We start from the raw sequence: 21660 nt of genomic DNA, 5'->3' as shown, positions 1-21660 counted from the left end.
AATTGACCTTCTTAATCTTGATCACCAAATTGTACCATATTTTAATTAGAGAGACATGTTGCCTTAGAACCATTGTAATTAAAGCAGGCTCTGGGCTCTTTTTCATACATGCTTGATTGCGACCTGTGGCATTTTTCCACGACGCACCTCCTCCTCCTCCTGAGCCAATCGTGCAAAAATATATTATGCATCTCGAACAGGTTAGACAAACAGACGTAATTGCCAGTGAATTGGCCTTGCGTCATCTGGTACAGAAAACACTAATGTTACCGTCACAAATTAGAGTCCCTTATTTAAGATGCATTGTTGAGCCCCATGGAGCCAAATTGTGCAGCCGGTTTACAGGGGTGAATAATCACAGTGGAAAAACACATGCATTTCTTGGAAAGACCTTGAAAAACACTAGATTAATGCCATATGGTGTAAATCTAAATGATATAGAGTTGTTAGCAGAATTCAAAATTTAAAGCAATTATTATGCCCAAAGTTTGTGCTGATTTGCTTTGTTCAGAACCATGGGATTTGAACCACAAAATCTATATTTGAATATTCTTACTTTTTATTAACCCCTTCTCTCGTCTAACTGTAACAAGACTGCCATGCCTCCAATGCAACATGTTGTATGTTTTTCCTCATCATTAACTTCAGTTTACCATGCATGTTTACTTGGAGCTGGTACGGTAGGCTACACTCTGCTAGTGGCTAAAAGCTAGGCTAATTGCAGCAGCAGCAACACACCTAAACAAGCCAATATGGATTGAATGTAATATTGAGGACCTTGGCGCTAAACGCATGCAAGTGACATGCAGGGCAATGTAGACATTGAAAAGCACTCCACAGCCAGGTTGACCATATGAAACAGTAAAAAGACATGCAAGTAACATACATTACGGAGATGGCTCATTATGATAAGCAGTGATGAAGACAATGCGGATCACATGATAGTGTCCATCTGTATATAGTCTATAGAGCATGCCATACATCTGTAAAGGATTTTGATATCCACACAAGGTTTAGAATCAAACAGATTTACTGCTGGATGTCAGCAAATGTGACACGTTAATCGAACACATTCACAAAATTGAAAAGGTCTGGCGTGCTTTATAGTGCTCAATAGTCCAAAAAGGTAGTCATTTAGTACAAATTTCCAGGCACTCTTCTGTGCCTGGAAGTTTGAAAAGCCTCGAGTGTTATTTCCTACTGGAAATATTTAAAACAATCTTAAAAACATGTTCTATAATCATACATAATTATACCAGTAAGACGCCTGAGGGCGAGGTTGCGTGTACTGGCCATATATGGAGCGTATCTTGAGTGTACAGGGTGTGATGAGGTCAGATCAAGATATGGAAGGTCAGAACAGGTCAGCTCCATATATGGAGATCTAAGGGTGGCAGTGTATTGAATGTACAGGGCTTGATGAGGGCCCAGGTAGGGCCAGGCCTTAATTTTCGGGGCTGTTGAGAACTCTAGTTTGATCTCTAGTTCTGGCCAGTCTCCTCCATGAGTGTGGAGGGCATACTGCTGGGTGTGCACGCATCCGCCTGGGTGACGTCAGACTGCTGGGCGAGTGCGGTCGCTTTGGCATGGGATGAACTTTGACCAATAAATCACAATGTCCTGGGCACCATATATGAGGGCTGATGTCACGTGATGTCACGATGACCTGGGCACCTGGGGGCTTGCCTGGGGTGACCAGGGGGCTGATGTCACGTGGTGTCACGATGACCTGGGGGCTTGCCTGGGGTGACCAGGGGGCTGATGTCACGTGGTGTCACGATGACCTGGGGGCTTGCCTGGGGTGACCAGGGGGCTGATGTCACGTGGTGTCACAATGACCTGGGGGCTTGCCTGGGGTGAGCGACGGGGTTTTGAGTTAGGTGGCATGACAGAGTGACAGGGATTGTGGGTTAGGTGTCAAAAATGCAAGGTTTCATAGTTAACTGCGACCTCCAGTCACAACAACATCTATAATTAATATTTTGTAAGTAAGCCTTGCCGGGTCAAGAGGCCCATAGGGCAGGAGCCCATCTCCTGTTTCTGTAGCGTGAGGCAGCTTGATGTACAAGAAGTACACCCCCTGGACATGACACTAGTACTGTATGTCGCAGGGACTTACCCCCAATACAACCCTTGATGCTGAGTTGTCATGATTTGTCACAATCCAAGTTGGCTTTGTTCCAGGCTTACAGATCTTTAAAGAAATACTTTTTGGTAAAGAATGCATGGGGAATTATTTCCTGGGCCTGTCGTCGTCATAAAGGGGCTCTATGACCCGGCCGGGGATTGAACCCCCACCTCCAAGTCTCAGGGCGGACACTCTAACCACAAGGCCACTGAGCTGATTATTAATTAATGATTTGATTCATGGTTTAATGCTGCAACTCATCAGTGGTGGAAAAAGTACTCAAATTCTTTACTGAAGTATCAATACTGGAAAATACTCCGTTACAAGTAAAAGTCCAGAATACAATTTCAGCCACACAGGCCACAAGAGGAGTGCAGCTCGAGCTCGTCCCAAAGACAATTTGAAGGTCAGCCCTATTCTAACCAGCTAGTGTAAACAATGACAACAGAACAGCAGTGGTTAGTTTCCCCAAACCAACTGGCTTTAGCACTACAACCATAAGCCTTCTAAATCAGTGGTCCTTGAGGCAGTTCCAGGTGGTCCCCAGCTAAATGATGGAGAGTTGGTAACCAAATGGACCCCTATAGATCTTTAACCCATTCTGACCTGAGATCAGATTCATACGAGGTTTCCACTGGTCTGATTAACCCATTCTGACCTGAGATCAGATTCTAAAAATGTCAGTCGTTCTTCGATTTTTCAAAAATAGCAGACCTACAAGCTCGTATCGCGCCACTCGGTGGCGCGATATGAGCTTGTAGATCTGCTATTTTTCAATAGCTAAAGCATAACATGATGCTGACACCAAAATGGGTGCCCGGTCAGAATGGGTTAACTCTTGAGAGCATAAATTTACACTCAAGAGTTAAATTATTGCTAAATATCTGCATTATAAAAATTAATAAAACAAATAATAGTAATAAATTAATAATAATAATTTGATAGTGTATAGTAAGTTGACAGGAAATGGGGGGAGAGAGACGGAGAGTGACACGCAGCAAAGGTCGTCAGGATCGGGAGTCGAACCGGTGACACACTATCAGACTTTAACAGACTTTAGGTGCCCGGAACACTAGGCTGGCCCAGGCCACATGTGCATTACTTAATTTACAAGAAGAGAATGTAGAATAATTGTTATTTTTGTCAACGTTTACCTGTTATCTCTCCTATGGTTAGGTACCACATCAGTACAGCATTGAATTGTGGACAAAATCTTATCCAATGACAACAAAATATTCTACATTTTGGGTCTGAGCGGCTAAATCTCATCAAATGGTGGTTCAAATGCCCAATAAATAATGGACCTTGATATGAAAAGGATTGAAAATCCCTGTTCTAAATGCATACAATGCTGTCAAAACCAAGCTGTAGGGGACAGGTTTCTGCAGGCCATTGACTCACATTGGACCTGGCATCTTCTCAATGTCGGTTTATTTTAAAGGAGTTGTTGTTGTCCACCTTCTGTGACCCGAGTATGTTTCCAGAGGAGGAGTTACAAGGTGACATTTACAACTGTAGCCCATTCCCCACAGTCAAATGGTCACAGACAAACACCTTCCCCTTTACCCTGACAGGCCTTCCTGAGTTTCAAATTGTGACAATGATACAAGGGAAAAAGGTGTATTTCACAAGAAATATCTGACCTAAGATTTTAATGTAAAGGTTTGATTCTTGAAATTACATACATTTCTGAATGTAATTTATTTCTACGATGGTTTAAATAACACAGAGATCATGCATCACCTGACTGATGTGCACTGAGATTGGTCCCCAAATCTCTATTCTCAAGTGTTAAACTACAGCGAAATGTATTTATCAAAACCTTGTAGGGGAAACAGGCAGCTCCTGACTAGAGTGCTAAGATTTTTCAGCTAGCAAAAGCAAACACGGCTTGATTTTTTTTTTTTTATGAGAAAAAATGTCCCTGGCTGAACAAGGAGGCATTCATACACTGATTCATACCAGCCTGTAGCATGGTAGAGGACTGCCATCTGCTATCACACTCCCCCGCTAAGAGCCTGTTATAGAGGGAACATGTAGCTAGCCACGGATCATCATGTACATGTTACATCCATGTAGACTTACTGGAACTAACACCTCCGTTACAGGAAGAGAAAACAACTGCTTATGGTGAACTTGTCATCATAACGACAACCCCTATGGCCCAGCTTGATCGCTCAATGCTTTCTACATTATTTCATTTTTTCTTTTTTGTAGCTTCAGATGAAAAAAGTCACCTTCGTTTTCAGAATTCAAAATTAAAAATGTTTGCAAGCTCCAAAATTTGAAAGCGTTTATATGGAAGCGTTGTCTTTGAATGGAGAGAACAGGGCAAAATAACCAGCTATGTGACGTGACTCGTGAGTTTCAAATCTGGAAGCGATGCGACACATTCGTCCACTGGCTTTGAATAAATTCACTTCAGGTTCCAGATCAGCTCTGGTACTGAAGCACTAAGCATAAACTGAGCGAGAAGTGTTATGGAATAACAGCATTCAGATTCTTGTGGACCAGATCTTTAAAATGCACATTCACACTGTGTCTAACAAAGCATGCAAAGTAGGACAGGCCTACAGGCTGTTTGGTTTTGTCAACCCACAGAAGTTCTCTACACTGGTATGACTTTTTCCCTCAGTTCACCACTATACAGTGGGATGGGTTCACAAGCAGCATCACCCCAGGTAGAAGATGCAACCTAAGCAATTTCAAGCCTCTCCTCGTGACGCAGCATTCCTTATTATGGCTTGAGAAACATGACAAGGAACCTTTCTTTTACCAAGTAACAGAAAGAGACTCAGCGAAATTTGAACCACCACCACCAGTATCAGTTTTCTTAAACAGTGGGAAACACCAAGGGAAAACAGCAACTATGAGCTGTCTATATACGTCACCATTTCAATGGCTGAATGATTAATGATGGTTTTTGTCTAGTAAACCCTCTAAAGGTCACACCTTTGCTGTGTCCTTAGGCCTAATATATCTCCTTTCTGCTCATGTTTTCTGTTCTTTGGACATATTTGGTGACTTCTCTCACAATGGCTCAAAGACAATATGAGGACAAAATTGCCCACATAAGTGCACTACCATCCTTAAGCTAAATCTCTATTCTTTTAAGCTGATAAAGGCTGAATGGTTACATTAAAGGTAGTTCAACTTCTCAGGTAACTGAGTATCTAGTCCATTAATGGGAAACTCCAGCCTTCACGCACACTCACACACATACAGTCCACACCTATACAAAGTTTCAGTGGTATATCCATATGACACATGAGCAGATCCCCTCTCCCACACCAGCTAGTGGCCCACTTGGAGGCCTCATCAGCCTTAAGTCACCAGGCGCAGAGTGAATCACAATCACATTTCGGAGGCTCAATCTCGCCATTGTTAAGGGAGCTTATGACAAATGTCAACAAGCAGAGGCCTTTTGAGACGCTTGATTCTGATACTTGAAGAGGTTAAGACCAAGGACTTATATATATATCACATCTTAGGATCAGCTTTGACAATACACAGTGAGTAAGTACAGACAGACAGACAGACAGACAGAGGAAAGCTTGTATGTTGTTTTATCATTACTCTGTTGATTACAGTAGCTCTGGCATTCATCTGTAAGAAGGAAAAGCGATACAGTGATCGATATAGTCCAGATGTTTGAGTCTTCTCTTCTTGCACAACATTTTCAAATGGAAGCACACAAACATCTACACAAATCTTGTGCTGGTCAACTTGCTCTGGTACAATTTAACTGAGGTTTGACAATAATGCCTGTGACAAACCATATTTGTCATCTTGTGGCATACGGCAATATACACTTGTGATCCACATAAACCTCGCAGTTAAATGCTTCCTTTGTGAAAGCCTCTGGTTGACACTCTGCTATAATGTGAGCCTTTATGATGTTTTTTCCCCCCAAAAAGCACCCCTCAAGTTGACCTCACGGTGACATGGCCTTTCCACACGACATTCAGCTTGAAGGCAAAGGGAGATGCGGCTACAATGCCGTCATGTCATGTGAGATTCGTCAGCCAGGGTGTAAACCATGGGCTCTCAAAAACCAAAGACAGGCAGCCAAGCCTCTGATTTATTTCATTTCACCCACTACTTAATATATAGCTGTTTGCTTGAGGACGCCAGAGAAATATGTTTTGCTTATTTGCCTTCCATAGGATTCATTATGTAACACTGAAACCTAAATGCTGAAACAGCATGTCAGTATTTCATGTTGAACTGAAGGTTCATTCAGATGTCACTGGTACACACCATGGTTGTTCAGATGTACTGCATTAAGGCTGTAAGGCTTTATGAATATGCAGTCATAATCTTTACTAGGAAAACGACAGCTGTCTCATAATCCAAGACCTCTGGCATGACCAAACCCTGCTTTTTTCTATCACACCAACGGGGGCCACATACCTCTATTATTCTGTCGTGGATCTGAAGTCCTCCCTCTTTATCTGCAGGGCCTCTCTCAACGATCTTGGATACAAATATGCCTTCATTAGAAGTACCGTCTTTGTCCTCCTGTGGAGAAAAACACTTATTATATTATTATAATTGTTTAGCAAGGTAAGATACTGTAACTACTGTCCAAAGAGATTCTCATCTGGAATCTCGCATCTCAACAATAAATAATACAAAGAATATTCAAATGTGAATTATATGTTTGCTTCCCGAGTGTTTGTTAGTTTACCTTGACATAGCATTGTGCAAAAAATAAGGTTATGCTTTCTATTAAACTCTGATCAAAACTCTAAAACCTAGTAGTAAATACCCCAAGGATATTATGGAGTCAATTCAAATACCTTTCTGTTTTAACCAACTGCATGTGACTAATCCCAGAGTCTTTTAAACATGTACAAACAACCAAACAACAGTCAGCAACATGTCCTGGTTAACTCTACCACTGACTCTGGGGCTCAACAGCCTGCAGTGGCTGACAAGTGGTTGCAGGTGCATGTTTAAGCAATATTACACGAGAGTGTGCTTTACCGTAATTATTTGCACGCCAGTGATGCGGTCAGGAACGAGGCTTTCGCCGAGTTCCACAAGCATCACTGAAATGCCAATAACCTCAGTAAAGCACTGCCTCGAGCGTTACCCTAAAAAAAAACATGTCGAGTCAATGTCAATGTAACTATGATAAACTGTACGATAGAAATTCAGCTTTTTTTAATACCAGATTTTGCCACAAGGCCCGCATACAGTATGTCCCATGCAAACTGCAGCCGGCTCTGCGAGACTTTGTCTCAATAGCACAGCTGATTGTTATGTTTTGATTAAGTGTGCTATCATGCTCGTTTGAAGCACGGGTAGATGGCTATTTCAACCAATCAGATTGCTTCCTCGAAACTACCTACTCCTGTATAGTATACAGTGCTTAATGGCGTGTGCGTTTAGGATTAGGTTTGGGGTAGGGTGTCGGACTATTGCGTGTCGGACCAAAGATATGCAGTTATGCACCCCTCCTCTCTTCAAAACCACATCAAATTCATCCTGCACTACTACAGAGTTGCGCAAAACGGCTACATTTTAATGGGGCACTTAATTAACTCAAAGGTCATGCTGTGACTGCTGCAAATTATTTCAGCTATGCTTTTTTTTTGCATCTTACGCAGTGCTTAACCTGGACCTTTTGGCCAAAGGTTGCCTGTGGTGCATTCAAACTATTTGTAACACGACCATGATAGAGAGAGATATGTGAGAGAGACGTTAAGGGTAGCTCTCCACCAAACACACTACTACAGACTGGGAGTCGAATGAAGTCGGGACGATCAGTAGGTTGTAAGTGTGAAAAGAAGTTGCTGAAAGTGCCTGAGAGCCAACACTGACAGACGGCTACTATATGGCTAAAAATAGCCTATGCCTTGATGTCTTTTTCAACAACAAGCCTGCTGCTATTTGACGCTTCCCTACAACTTGCGACCCAACATGACAGTGTGCCCATTCAACAGCAGATTTTCAGCAACAGATGCTTTCCAACACTTACCGCGGCCACCATCGGTGCGGTGGAGAGCTACCGTAACCCATTAAAACAGAGAGCATTTTTAATTTAGCTATATATTTAGCAACATATGTTTATTCATAAAACTGTTACAATTTAGAAGGCAATTCTCGTAGAATCGGCTTCAGGTCTTAATGGGTCACATTAGGGCTGTCAAAAAAAATCGATTCGAGTTAGAATCACGATTCTAATGCCGTCCGATTCAGAATCGATTCTCATTTTCCAAAAATCGATTTCTTTTTTTTATTTTCTTTTTTTATTTATTTTTGCACAAATGTACCTGTACCTGACAGGTACATTTGTGCAAAAGAAAAAAAAAAAAAAACAAGCACAGGTACTACCTGTGCATGCAATGCATTATGGCCAATGCATTATGGCCTGGGATTGTGTGTTTAAATCATTCAGTTGATAAAACCTTTACAATTATACAAGCTTTTTACTAAATGTACTCTGCTTTCATGCCAGAAGACTGGAGTAGATCATGCTAAAATTCTATTTAATTGTTTTTAATAAAAATAAAAAAAAAATCTTTTTTTAATCGAGAATCGGAAAAATCGAAAAGATCGTTTTTTAATCGAATCGTCACCCCAAGAATCGGAATCGAATCGAATCGTGGGACACCTAAAGATTTGCAGCCCTAGGTCACGCACGCACGCCCGCAAGCATGCACACAGGCGTGCAGCCGTGCACGCATGCAATAGTCAATAGGCCTCTAGATTTAGGGCAGTAAATTAACTGATAAACAGTGTTTGCGCTGAGTTTCACATAATCTCCTCTTCTCCTGTCAGAATCGATATTCCCAAATATTGTGAGCCTGAACCATCACCGTGGATGTGGTGTTGCTATCGTGGGAGTATCAGCAATATTCCACTGACAATGTGCAAGTTTGATTAATGACAGCCATATCTAAACTGTAGAATAAATACTACATTTTCCCCTTTATTTGGAAAATCACATAACCGTAAATATGGTGAAATAAAATCCAATAAAAGCCAGTGTTATTGTGTCGGATTGTCCCTTTCCATTAGGTTCACCTTTTTAGTTTGTTAACGTCAGCTGTACCAGTTACCCTTCTGTGTCAAACCCCCCGAACCCAACAGTGCTGATGTTAACATTTTATGCTATAGCCCTCAAGTTAGAGAGGCCCATTTTGTTTTTATTTCCATTTGAACCAAGTGTTTCTTGCCATGGAATTGGGAACAATTCGCTTTTTAAGACAAACCCTGCAAGCTAAAGTTTTGTATGGTCTTGTACTCTGATCTGAGGAGTAGAGGCTGACTTGGAGGTTCAGTGAGAAGAGGTAGAAACTAAGGGTTGAATCTAAAAGATCTCAGGACATTTTTTATAGTTTCCTGCTATAAAATGTTTTAGTGTAATAATCCTTGTTGCGACAGCAAAGTGCGTCACTGTGGTTCTAGGAAAACACCTCTCAAACATTTGGGCAAATGCAAGGCAGTGAAACCGATATGGAGACCAAATTTTAATGGCTCTGTGGAAAGACACACCATGTGTGTGTGTGTGTGTGTGTAAGATGCAGTTGTATGTTGAAATAAAATGGATTTCTCAGTTGCAGCTAACCAGAAACTGTGACATCATTAATGGTTCTCTTCGGCAGTATGACACCGATTGTGACCGACAGGTCATCGTCAGGCTGGGATAAAAAATAAAAGACACCCCCCCCCCCCCCCCCCCCTTTACAGCTCTGTACTTACTTCACCAAAATCAAAATCCCCTCAATTAGAGACAAAACAACTGTGGTCAGAGTCGTAATCTTAGATTTGACTCTCATAAAAGTAATTATAGTTTTTTATCCTCTAAACCAGACAGACATACCAACACAATAAAACGTGATCGATGTGGTCCATCTATCCACAGGAGTTGAAAACATGCGTGCCTGTGACAGTCTGAGATATGTTAGTACAGAGAAAGTTTGTGGTGCTTGGGGAGTATGTGCTTTTCATTCCTGGGTTGCCATATGACACTTGGCTGACCATTGAGATGAAACCTCCAAGAGTCTCCGCTTTTGGACCTACCGCACACGGCCGTCCGCCTATGATGTTAAATCCCAGAGATCCAGCCTCTCGATGGAGAATTACAGTGACATTTTTCGCCTCACCTTCCTGCAGAGACATGACAAGACAAAGACATATGAAACAGAGAAAACAGCAATAGGCTACAATCTATAATCTTTAATAGTTCCAGTCTTATTTCTAGACTGATTCAAATAAACCAGAACAGAACTGGAAAAGAACTACAAATCATCAACCATTAGAGTCAAATACAGCCAAGTAATAAACGAGAGCAGGAGGAGATGTAATAAGGTCAGTGCAGTGATGGACAATACACAGTAAAAATCATCCTTTAGGATTGAATTTAACAGTTAAATTAACACTGATTACTATATTTGTAGATTCACTTCCATTTTTCATCCTTGGAAAGCTAACCTACTGCATTCTGTATGCCTTTCCTCAGTGAAAGAGATGAAAAAAAGAATGTCAGACAAACTGGCCTTATGTGTATACAGTAGGCCTCTCAGTGAATGGCGGGCTGACATGAAGAATGCTGGGAAACCAATGTAGTCGGCTCTTAATCCTTTTTATAAAGGGGAAACATAGGGGGAGTACTAAGAAACATAATTTCAGCTGTCATTCCAGTATTCTTTAACGTACAGAAACTAAATATAAACCAGATATTATTGGCATGTACAGTGCAGTGACTGACATATAGGCTGAGACCATGCTGTGCATGTTAGGCAATGCAGGAATGTTCACGGCTGGACCATGTCACAGCAAAATTAGCAGCACATGTTTCCATGTGACGATGATAACGGCAGCCTATTATTTATTGTAAGTAGTAATGGCCTTTTAACAGAGGAGATAATAAAGACACATCATGGACACATCAATTTGATTCCTGATTCTTAATTAAAGCTAAATACATTAAAAGCATGCTGGATTAAATCAAAATAATTTATAGTGAAGGATTGATTTGGAGCACTAAGAGAAATGGTTCCCAAACTGAGGGTTGGGACCCCCAGGGGGGGGGTCGGGGTCCCCAAATATATATATATATATATTTTTTAATGTGCACTCAACAGTAATCAAACCAACATACAGTATGGAGGAAGTGTATACAGGCTATTTGCACATTTCCAAAGTGACAAATTAATGACCTTTAAGACAAAATTGTCAAAGAAAGAGGTAAACTTTGTGAAGACAGACGATCTACAAGTACACAAGTTAGACCTCGCACTCTGCGAGGCGTAGATCGGCTATTATCTGTGGAACCAAGTCAAACTTAAATGAAATGCCTACAATTCCAAGTGCTTGGGGGGGCCCATAGTTCAAATATAATTATTTTGGGGGGGGTCGTGGCCTGAAATGTTTGGGAACCATTGATTTAGAGAACAGAGTTGGATGAGTGTTGTCTTTTTCAGCCATTCAAGGGAATTCTGAACAATTAGTCAGCATTTAAGCACATCTGTGAACAACACCCCAATTCAAATCTGATCCCTTGAAAAATGTATGAAAGACATGTTCAGGTGACCATTTTACAAAACTGTTAATCATGCTTAGGCCATATCAATCATGAAGCATAAACTCATTATTTCCACTGAAAAATGCCAACTTTGATTAAGTGGAAGCAAAAGACCATTAGGTCAATATAAATGAATGTAACTTTGACAACTTCAACTACTTTATTGTCAAGAGTTTGTGATGAGCAAAGAGAGAATAGTTCAAAAGAATCAGAGCATATTACAGGCCGATGACTTGGTCACTTTCTTCAAGCTTTTACTTCACCACTAGTCACAATTTCCAATGCCGTCTGTACCTCCATTATGTTGCTTTCCATCCATCTGTCTTTTTAAAACAGCGTGTCTAATTACAGTGTAGGTAATGCTGAATGAAACCAAGAATAGTCCAACAGGAAAATATTTTTGTTTCACAAACTTACAGACCTACACTTAAACGACACGTTGTGCCTAGTGCATGAGACAGGTCTGGGAAATAGATTTACAAAAATATCGACCTAATAACACACAGATAGTTGTATTAATGTATTTCACAAAGCTTGTGAAAGGCATTACATGGTTGCTTTCTGAACAATTAGTTGGGCGCCACATAGGCTAGTGGCTACTAGACAATAGGCTGACACACACAATGGGCTAATCATGTGGTCAATTTCAAATTTAGCTCAGGCCATCAAATACGATTTCAAGTTTATTTTGTGTGTTTATTTTGTGCCTGGAATTGATTTAGGCTATATTCACCATTGCTGTTTAGGCTAACAACCAAAAAATCAAATCTCTGCCGCAACCCATTGGCAGTTGGCACCCATGGCAATGTGACAGAAATTAGTCTAATATCAAGCTAGTTTACTAATTAGACCATCATTAAACTAATCAGTCTGTGATTAATTAATCCGATTCTGTAAAATGGCATTCTTTTCATCATCGTCTTCTTCATCACATCCAGAAACAACAAACATTGTCACCAACAAAACTGTACTCAGTGGAAGCTTGACTGTAATCTTTGCAGTAAGAAATATATGCATGTACTCTCAAAAGATTATAGGGCTGCGCTGGAAAATATAGATGAAAAGCAACATTGTAAATGTTTACCGTACTGCAGTATGCAACAATGTGCGTGCAAAAGGAACTCAAGTTTGTTTTCTTCTGGTCACGTTCAGCTGATTTTAAAAGTGGTAGGGCTATTAGTGAAAACACTGCGTTCCATTCAGTCAGACATTCCACATGGCCTGGTCATCCTCATGTGTCTTTCTCAGTAACCACCTGGCTGTCACAGAAACACATTGAAACCCTCCACTGAGGACAACCATTGTAAACCAGAGCCTGACCCAGACCCTTACAGACTGGACTAACTAAAAAGTAGATTACTCGTCAGAAGTTACACAAATTGATGGCCCTGCCACGAAGTAGTGGATTGAGGTACAAATGTGTCATAACAAATTTTAAATAAGCCAAGAACTGATCAGTGCAGTGCAAATGGTGCTGCATGGGCCAGGGCTCCAACTGAGTTCCAGTGCAGAGACAGATGCAGTCTGCACGTCGCCTGCCTCCCACAGCTCGGCCTAATCCCACTTGTGTTATTCCATTTCACAGCCCACATGTGCATGTGTTCAGGTTTTCCCACCAAGCAATCCACTGTTTGAGCAGATCGATTTGAAAGAAGGACTCAAACCATCAAACCAACCTTCAAAGGAACCATCTTGTGACCATAATGTGCTCTTTCTTCAGACCTCTCTGTCGCGGATCATTTCTGAACTTATTCCCATGTCCTGTCCACGTTTCTTGGAGGGGAGTTGTAGGACTGTGTGTGTGTGTGTGTGTGTATTCATCTATTGACCTTGATAATACTTTAGTAATCAAGCATGTAGTCCAAAGCAAATCCCCTATTATTATTAAAATATTGCAGAGATCATTTAGTATTTTGACTATTTTCATCTACAGACAAATACATGAGGTTGAACAGTGGTGCTCCAGCCCTGGTGAGTGTTGTTGCTCAAACCCCAGCATAAGTGTTTACCATTTTCTTGTCTCTCTCACTTTATGAGTTATACTATGCCTACGCAACGCAGTAGCGTTGCATTGTGATCAGAACATAATTGAAATGTGATGACAACAAATGTAGTAGTTCATTAGGAACAAAATCTTAGAAGGGAGGACAAGTACAGTAGCCTATAGCTTTGCAAGCACAGAACTGTACTACGGTAGTGTTGCTACTGTACAAAGTTGGATAAAGTATATAGTTTATAAAGTCATTAGCAGGGAAGTGCAGATTAATACAAATAGAAAAGATAGGAAAAAAAGACCTGTAATGAATTACTATTTGACAAGATCATTGTGGCAGTGTGTTAAATATGGCACTGCATTTATGCTCATTAAAATAAGTTCGACCAAATACAAAGAAAATACTTGTGAACTTCCAGTTACTTTACAACGTCTAGAATTGATCAATTATAGCAGGACCAGATTATATTTTATTGCACCACAAAACACACAATTGTTGCCTGGGCCCCCTTAAAGCATTAACACAATTAAATCAATGGCATTAGCTTACTGCTGTAACATTCGTGCAGGTCTGTGGCTTTACCAGGGAAACCAAGAACATCTGATCACAGAATGTCTCAAACTAGCAGGCAGGCTAATTGGGGCTTGAGTTTTCGGTGTGTACAGAACAGCAGTAAATATGTGCCCCTCCTCCATGACTGCCAGCTGGCCATAAGCGCAGCTGACATACATGCCTCACAGGCTCACAGCGAAGACAGCAAAGAAACGAACTTGTGAGGGGGGGGGGGGGGGGGGGGTGGAAGTCTCCTCAAAGGGGACTGGCCCAAAAACAAAAGTTCCTTCATGTAAACTGACCACACGAGACTTTTCAGCAGTTCATGATCAGCATAGCAAACCCCTGACCCTGTCAGCAAACAGGACCTTTTCATTTCCATAGTACTAATGTACACAGGTAACGGTCCAACTAACAGTTAGGAGAGAATATCATATCAAAACTACTGAGAAGAAAGCTCAACTCATGAAAAGCAAATGACGAATAAACATGGTTTGGTGGTGGGGGGGTGCAACAACAACAAGCCCTGAAATTCGAAACTTTGTTACTTACCTTGCATGGGAACGCAAGGGTTTTAGTGAGCGAGTCGATCCTTGCACTGTATTCAGTGAATTTCTTCTGATATTTTAGTGCTGTCATTTGAAGCTCGTTGTGAACCGCAGAGAGTTGCGCAAGAAGCGACTTCTCTCTCTTGTTCGATTTCAAAGATTGCTTCTTGAATTCTTTATCCAAGCTGATAACTTTCCCGTGCAGTGCACTGTTGTGCGCCTTCAGGGCTTTCAAACAACAATGGTTGTTTAGTTTCTGCTCTTTGTGAGTGAGCATCAATCCACATCCATTCTCGCATATCCCGACGGGTCTGTAATCACACGTTTCACGCATATGAGCATCCATGTCCTTTAGGTTCAGTACTTCGTTGCATCCTTTATTCCTACATTTGGCTGGCGAGTAATCGCACATCTCGGTGTGCTCTGCCAGATGTTGCAGTTTGACCACTTTCTCGCAGCCCCTTGCATGATTGTCACACTTTATGTCCAGCTTCAGGATCAGGTTTTTCAGTGGCAAGACGTGGTTCAACTCTTTGGTGGAGATTCTCTGACATTTGACGGGGCAGCTGCTCTGCTGGACAACCCACGGCAACACACAGCCGGCGCAGAAGACGTGACCACACGGAGTTGTGAGCGGGTCTTCAAGAACTTTATTGCACAAGTTGCATTTGAAATCTGGGTCCACATCCCCTTTAAACCGGTCCAGCTCAAATCCCATGTTTTAAGTAAAATCCGAAAATTCGGGATTCCCACAAATGAAAGTAGGAGCAGTGGCTGTTTAGCTTGTCATTGGTGGAGCGCGTACAGACTGACTACAAGCTCTCCTTAGTGTCTAAACTAATTGACCGAGACTTCCTTGGGGGGGAAATGTGCAGGAATTCTCTACCGTAACTACCGTATGAACGGCGCAGGAATAATGTTAAAACTTTGGCAGATCGTTTTGCGAGTTATTGACTACCGTATATTTATGTGCGATAAATAAATATAATTAATACATATATAATATAATAAAACAATAAATGTGTGTATGATCTTATACTAATTTGTCAAATTGATACATTTTAGGGGGGGGGGGGGGAAACAACCAGTAGACAGTGGAATTATTTGAGCGCGCGCACACACACACACACACACACACACACACACACACACACACACACACACACACACGTGTGTAACTGTATATGTGGTCTATGTTTATGCCATACAGTCTGTTATTGATTGCCTTTAATCCCCATTGGTTGTCACTTTACTGTCAAATAGCCTAATTCTAAGTAGAGGTATGTGCAATAAAATCTCTCTGCATTGTGAGTAGGCCTATAACCAAAAACTAAACCCAGAGTAATCTTAGTACAGCTTTACTATGTAGGAGCCACACTGTTGCCATCTAGAACTAGAATAGGCTTCTTCCTTCTGTCAGTGCTGGGGAATCAAATCAACTATTCAACCAAACCAAAACCAATCAACTGACATTCATGATTTATTATTTCAATTTAGGAACAAACAACGTGGCTCTGTAGCTGTTTAATATGAGATCTATGTTTATTCTGTCTATAATCCAAACCCAAATGAAATTTTTGTTCTCAAAATGGAAGTGGATATGAAAACCCACAGACAACCAGCATCTGTATTGTATTGGTATAATTTAAATTGTCTTTCTTTTTTGTTTTTGTTTTTCCACACAAGTCAGCAGCAATATAAATTACCAGCGATAGGCTACTTAAAAAAAAAAATGCAAACATAGGAGTTTTTCCAAATCAAATGAATATGTTATCTCTTGTGGTTAGGAATGCTCTGTTGACGACATCTGAGCCCGTTTCCCATGAAGTTGGATGAGGTGGCAACAGGGGGGCTCAGACATTTCCATGTTGACTCCGGGCCTAAAGACCGTCAATGCCCCAGTGGAGATAAGACGTAATCCCAAACCTCCAACTCCTGACTGTGAGTGAAGGCTGCAGACAGGCTGGAACTGCTCCCACCAGACCTGACTCATGCTACAGTTTTACTGGTCAAATTATTTTTAATTGGTTTATTCAACTCATGTGCTAAATGGCAGGGGTCTTCTGGATATATGGTCAAAAATGATTACAGGAATCACAGGAAAGTGTTTTAATGTTATTTGGTTGCTTCATTTAAAAGCCATCTTTATTCTGTTTTTTTTAATGATCCAAGATGATTCAGTGTCCCAGATCTCTTTGAAGGCATGCAGAAATCATTCTGACTGCTTGATTTGTCATCAAGGGAGCCAGAGGCTTGGAAATTGCACATTGTTAAAGGTGTGCTATTCATTTGACTGTGAAGAGGTGCATGATTGCCTTACATCATAGTGATAAAAGACTTTTGGGTTTCATCATTGCTGAATCCTCTCCTTCTATGCCTTTGTTGTAAAAAGCGACACATGGATCTACGTTTCAGCATGTGCGATGAGGGTGCTCTCCAAGTCTTTGGATTTGAGCCATTTGGTAATCATCACCACCCCTTTTCAGATTATGTCAAACACATGAGGGCTATGAGGGAAACTGCGATGATGATTTATTGCTTTTTGGGATGTCTTTCCATGTCACACTGAAACATGGTGTACTCACAAACGGAACGCACTACCCATCTCCATGTGGGCTCCCATGCTCCAGCAAATCTCTCATAATTCAGTGGTATTGTCTGTGTTAAGACTGAACAGTGGGTTAAAACATTAGATTGAAAGATTTACATTTAAATTAAACAATTTCACCCTGGCATCCATATTTATTGCCATGTCATTATACACAAAAATGTTCAGAATCTCATCGCATTGCGATGCATTGCAAACGCAGTGCGAGTAGTATCTTGGGTACTGGTATACAATATGCGCACTGGCCCTTTACAAATCACAATCACTTTAGCCTTTTCATAAGATAATTTCAGTTTTGCGGTGTATGCATGTGCTTCCTGAGTGGCCAATATCCAACTCTAAAAACATGTTTCTAGTGAACTCTGTGTAACCTTGTGACCAGACAGGCTCAGAGCAGAGCTCAGAGCAGAGCCAGGAGAGCTGAGGTCAAGGCTGGGAATGGACAAGGCCACGCTCACCTCCCTCAGGACACTGCTGACAGATGGTTCCAACCGAACAACCATCCGGGTCCTGTCGCTCGTTATGACAATGAACAGCAGCTCAACCATCAAAATATCCTCACAGTCATTAAACAAAGCAATGCGTTAGTGGAAATGATTTGCACAACGCGTGTTAGAAGCAACAACGCCTTCAATTCTCAATGTATTACTTAGTATTTTTGTCATACATTTTTTATTTTTAATATGACATGATGGTGGTGGACTGGATTTAGAATCAGGATTTTGTAAAATAGCACACAACTGGAGGGCCGCTCTGTGGTGTCTCCCGTGGCTCAAGTTCGGTAGAGACGGCACCCCTCCGTCATTGTCTATGGGGAGGATTTCAGTGTCATTGTGTATGGATTTTTGGGTTTTCTAGGCGTGTATGTACGGAATTGCAATTCCATACAGATTTATGTATTTCTGTGAGACTGGGTAGGCAAATCGGTACACACTATCTCTATAGTCATGTGATCAACACGGATCTGTCCGATTTTCCAAATTCCATTCCGATTGGCTAAGATTGGCTGCCAAAGTTTGCAGGATGCAATTATCGTGAACTTTTGCACACACATTCCTACTAGCTAGGCAGAGGAATACATTCTACCTTTTTCAAATTGGTCTGTTATAGTGCCAAAAGCAGGTGGAGTTTTGATAAGCACATTTTTGGAACAAAATGCCTCAAATCATGAATTTGTACGTCCAATTACTGTCAAAGGCGTGAGTAAATGGCACCCTTTTCATATTGTCCTATTATAACGCCTATTAAGAGACTGGGTACAGGCCAGGGAATGCAAGGAGCAGCATCACCAAAAAGTTTTAAAAAAATGAGAGAAAGGATATCAGAATCCCTATGAAAGGTCCCAAAGTCTAAGCACCGAATCTGACCACATACAGTAGCTAATTAAATCTCTAGGATATATGTCCGGATCAAGCAGAGAATAGCCTCAGGACTGCCTGTGTTTTAGACAGAGAATAATGTTGGTCATGAGTCGTCAGACAAACAACGAATAGGTCATATTCAAAATAATATATCGTAATACATATTATACAATATTGTAACATTATAACAAAATGTTTTTGGGCCTATACATCTACATATAAAATAAGCTTTATCTGTAGAATGTGATCTGGAGTAGATCTTGAATAAAGCCTTTGGCATTTTTGGCAGATGAACAGGCCTAATGCATTAGTTACAGAGGTTTCCAAGGGACAAGTGTGTAGTATGAGAAACAGATGATTCCTTTTGCAGCGTCTAAGGACACCCAAGACCATTCAAAACAGGATAGAGCTACATAATCAAAAGTTCCATTATGAAGCACAAGTGTGTCATTGTTGATTTTGTGAGAGCTCTGTACACACAGCATACATAACATAACATTTAATGACTTAAACCTAAACCTAAAAAGTAATGTATGAGGTTATGATTAACGGCCTTTTCCGAATTCAAAACATTTCATACATAATATTAAAGTACATTTTAAAGTTAAAAAAAAATATTGAAACGTTCATTGGCTGAATCGGGCGTGTCACTGCATCCTGCATTCTTTCTTTCAAACTGGAACCATATCAGCCAGAGCAATGACTTATCAGTGGGAGAGGTGAGAACATTATCTGCTCTAGCTTGGTCGGCCTTGTCGGGGGAGCTGTTCCATGGTACCATCTAACACCTAAGACAGGGTGACAGCAGTGCTGGCACAGCGGATATGCTGCCACGCTGAAAGCTTGCTGATAATGAGAAATGTGACCATGAAGCAACAAGGCCGTGACTGCAGTGTTGACAAGCCATCAAACGGTGTCCGTTCACACTTGTTCACTGCTACCAACATGCCATGCATAACAGTATATTATGAGGTCCTAGTTTTGAAAATGATCCGAACTCAACTTGTGAGTGCTAATTGTTTGCATACGTGTTGGAAATGCCAAGAAGTAATGACACAAAACAAATCAAAACAACACACTACGCCCATAGGCCTTTTTTGCTCAGTCCAGCACTGGGCAAGCGGAGCGGAATAGCGTAGGCTTCAGGTTGAACCAGTTTTCAGCTGTGTACTTTGGGTCTTTGCCCAGGTTCGGGGGAAGGGATGTGTCACAGTGAACACAACAGGCAGAGCAGCATAGCACACATGTGGTCTGTCTATCTCTGCTGTCCTCAATTTGTCCTTTGGTTAGCTTTGTTGTTGAGGTTGTCGTTTTATGCCACCACTAATGACTACTTGAAAATGGAGCATTTTGGACATTCAAAATCGATACTACACAATAAGTAATTATTTATCAAATTGACTTTATCGAGATGCAATTATCTGATCATAGTTATTGCATTATCTGTCTTTCTAACCCAGAGAAAAGTCACATTCATCCCAGATTGCTCATGAAATGACTGCATTGGTTTGAGTTTCTTTTGTATGACATGGTAATCTTAAAAATAGGTCAACTCATGATGAATATGGGTTACTCATGGGTTTGACTGCGTACTATTCCACAGGGATGAAGCTAAAGTAAAATAAAGTTCGGGTTAGTCTAGCCTCTACTGCAATATTGTTGTCACATGAATTTAGATCTGAAGAGACGCTTTCCCTTGGGATAAACAATTATATGTGACCTGTTTGCAATGGTTAGTTTCATGTGGTAGTGTAATAAATAAATTCAAGCCTAATCCCACAAACTTTGAGATAATCCTGCAAATACTAATTGTATTTCATCAAACGGTATATGGATGTATAAAACCACTGGCATTACAAATAAATACTGCATGGAAATTATGGGCCATGCAAAAAAGATTCTTTCCAACCAAGAGCACCCGTCCAAAACTCAATCTCTTTTCCAGAGAATTTCACAATGCTGTTTCAAAGAACCACTTTATTGATTGGAAATTGTATGTTGTGTGGCTGGAAATGGGATTACGAATTCCAGTGGTAAAGAATCAGACCCACAACCCACTAGCCTTATTGAAATAGACAGTCAAAGCAGGTATTCCTATTCCAGCAGTGGGCCACTGACAGGGGGCTCATGGAGGGATAATTCAATATACACGGAAACAAGGCAATGGTCTGTGTAAGTAACATTAGGAGCTAATCGGAAACAAGCCCCTTCTAATTAGCCATTACCAAAATAACAGACTGAGGTCATAGTTATTGCTTTCCCTTGTGGGGAGTGCCGCTCCAGGCTTGATTCAATCTAAATGGTTATTGAAATGAAGTATTTATAGTCTCAAGAACTGTAAGTGTGGTATTTATCATGATGGACAATAACATAATCAAATGATTGTAGTAATTTTCACCTAGCATCATTTTCATTGTCACGTATGTTTTGTATTTCAGTTTTCACTAGTTAATACACTGTGAAAACGTAAATGAAGTAGTCTAATCCATTCTGAATAGAATTATTGTTGATTTGTATATCTTTCACTAAACCTCTTCAGGAGCATGATGCCTAAAGGCTAATGTTAATTTTGCTTTCTCGCACAATCATACAACAATAATTATGTATTTGTGGGTATAATAAAATGTCCGCCCATTCAGTTTAAATTAGCCTTAAGAGGCAAATACCTGGCCTCCATTTGATCTACTGAGACCTCTACGGCTCTATGGAGATACTGATCTGTTGCTCGTACATTCAGGCGCAGTGTGAAAGCAAATAGAATTCCACAGCTGAGGAGAGCGCTCATGTAAACCATCTACCGAGAACGCTCTCTCTCTCTCTCTCTATCATCTGACTGCTTGTGTTGAAGCTCAGATAAGTACTTTGATAATGGGAGATGCAGGCTATTTTGATGAGGATAATGGAGAAGGCAATCCGACAAACCTCAGAACA

The 21660-nt window shown here is 40.9% G+C and overlaps 1 protein-coding gene across 3 annotated transcripts in view; it reads right to left on the bottom strand.

The window, feature by feature from the left end:
- Nucleotides 1-15584, bottom strand: part of pdzrn3b (PDZ domain containing RING finger 3b) — a 107315-nt gene extending 91731 nt beyond the window's left edge. For 2 of the 3 annotated variants that reach the window (XM_083771874.1, XM_083771875.1), the window contains exons 1-3: nucleotides 14765-15584; nucleotides 10163-10249; nucleotides 6542-6649 (exon numbers count right to left, since the gene is read on the bottom strand). In XM_083771874.1, the coding sequence (XP_083628000.1) occupies nucleotides 6542-6649; nucleotides 10163-10249; nucleotides 14765-15478 (909 nt within the window). In that variant the 5' untranslated portion in view covers nucleotides 15479-15584. The remainder of the gene's footprint in view (nucleotides 1-6541; nucleotides 6650-10162; nucleotides 10250-14764) is intronic. The other variant, XM_083771876.1, reaches the window with a different exon arrangement.
- Nucleotides 15585-21660: the final 6076 nt, after the last annotated feature.

The sequence above is a fragment of the Protomyctophum parallelum genome, assembly GCF_964188405.1.
Source record: "Protomyctophum parallelum genome assembly, chromosome: 8".
Classification (NCBI taxonomy): domain Eukaryota; kingdom Metazoa; phylum Chordata; class Actinopteri; order Myctophiformes; family Myctophidae; genus Protomyctophum; species Protomyctophum parallelum.
This window is presented reverse-complemented; position numbering and strand designations above follow the sequence as displayed.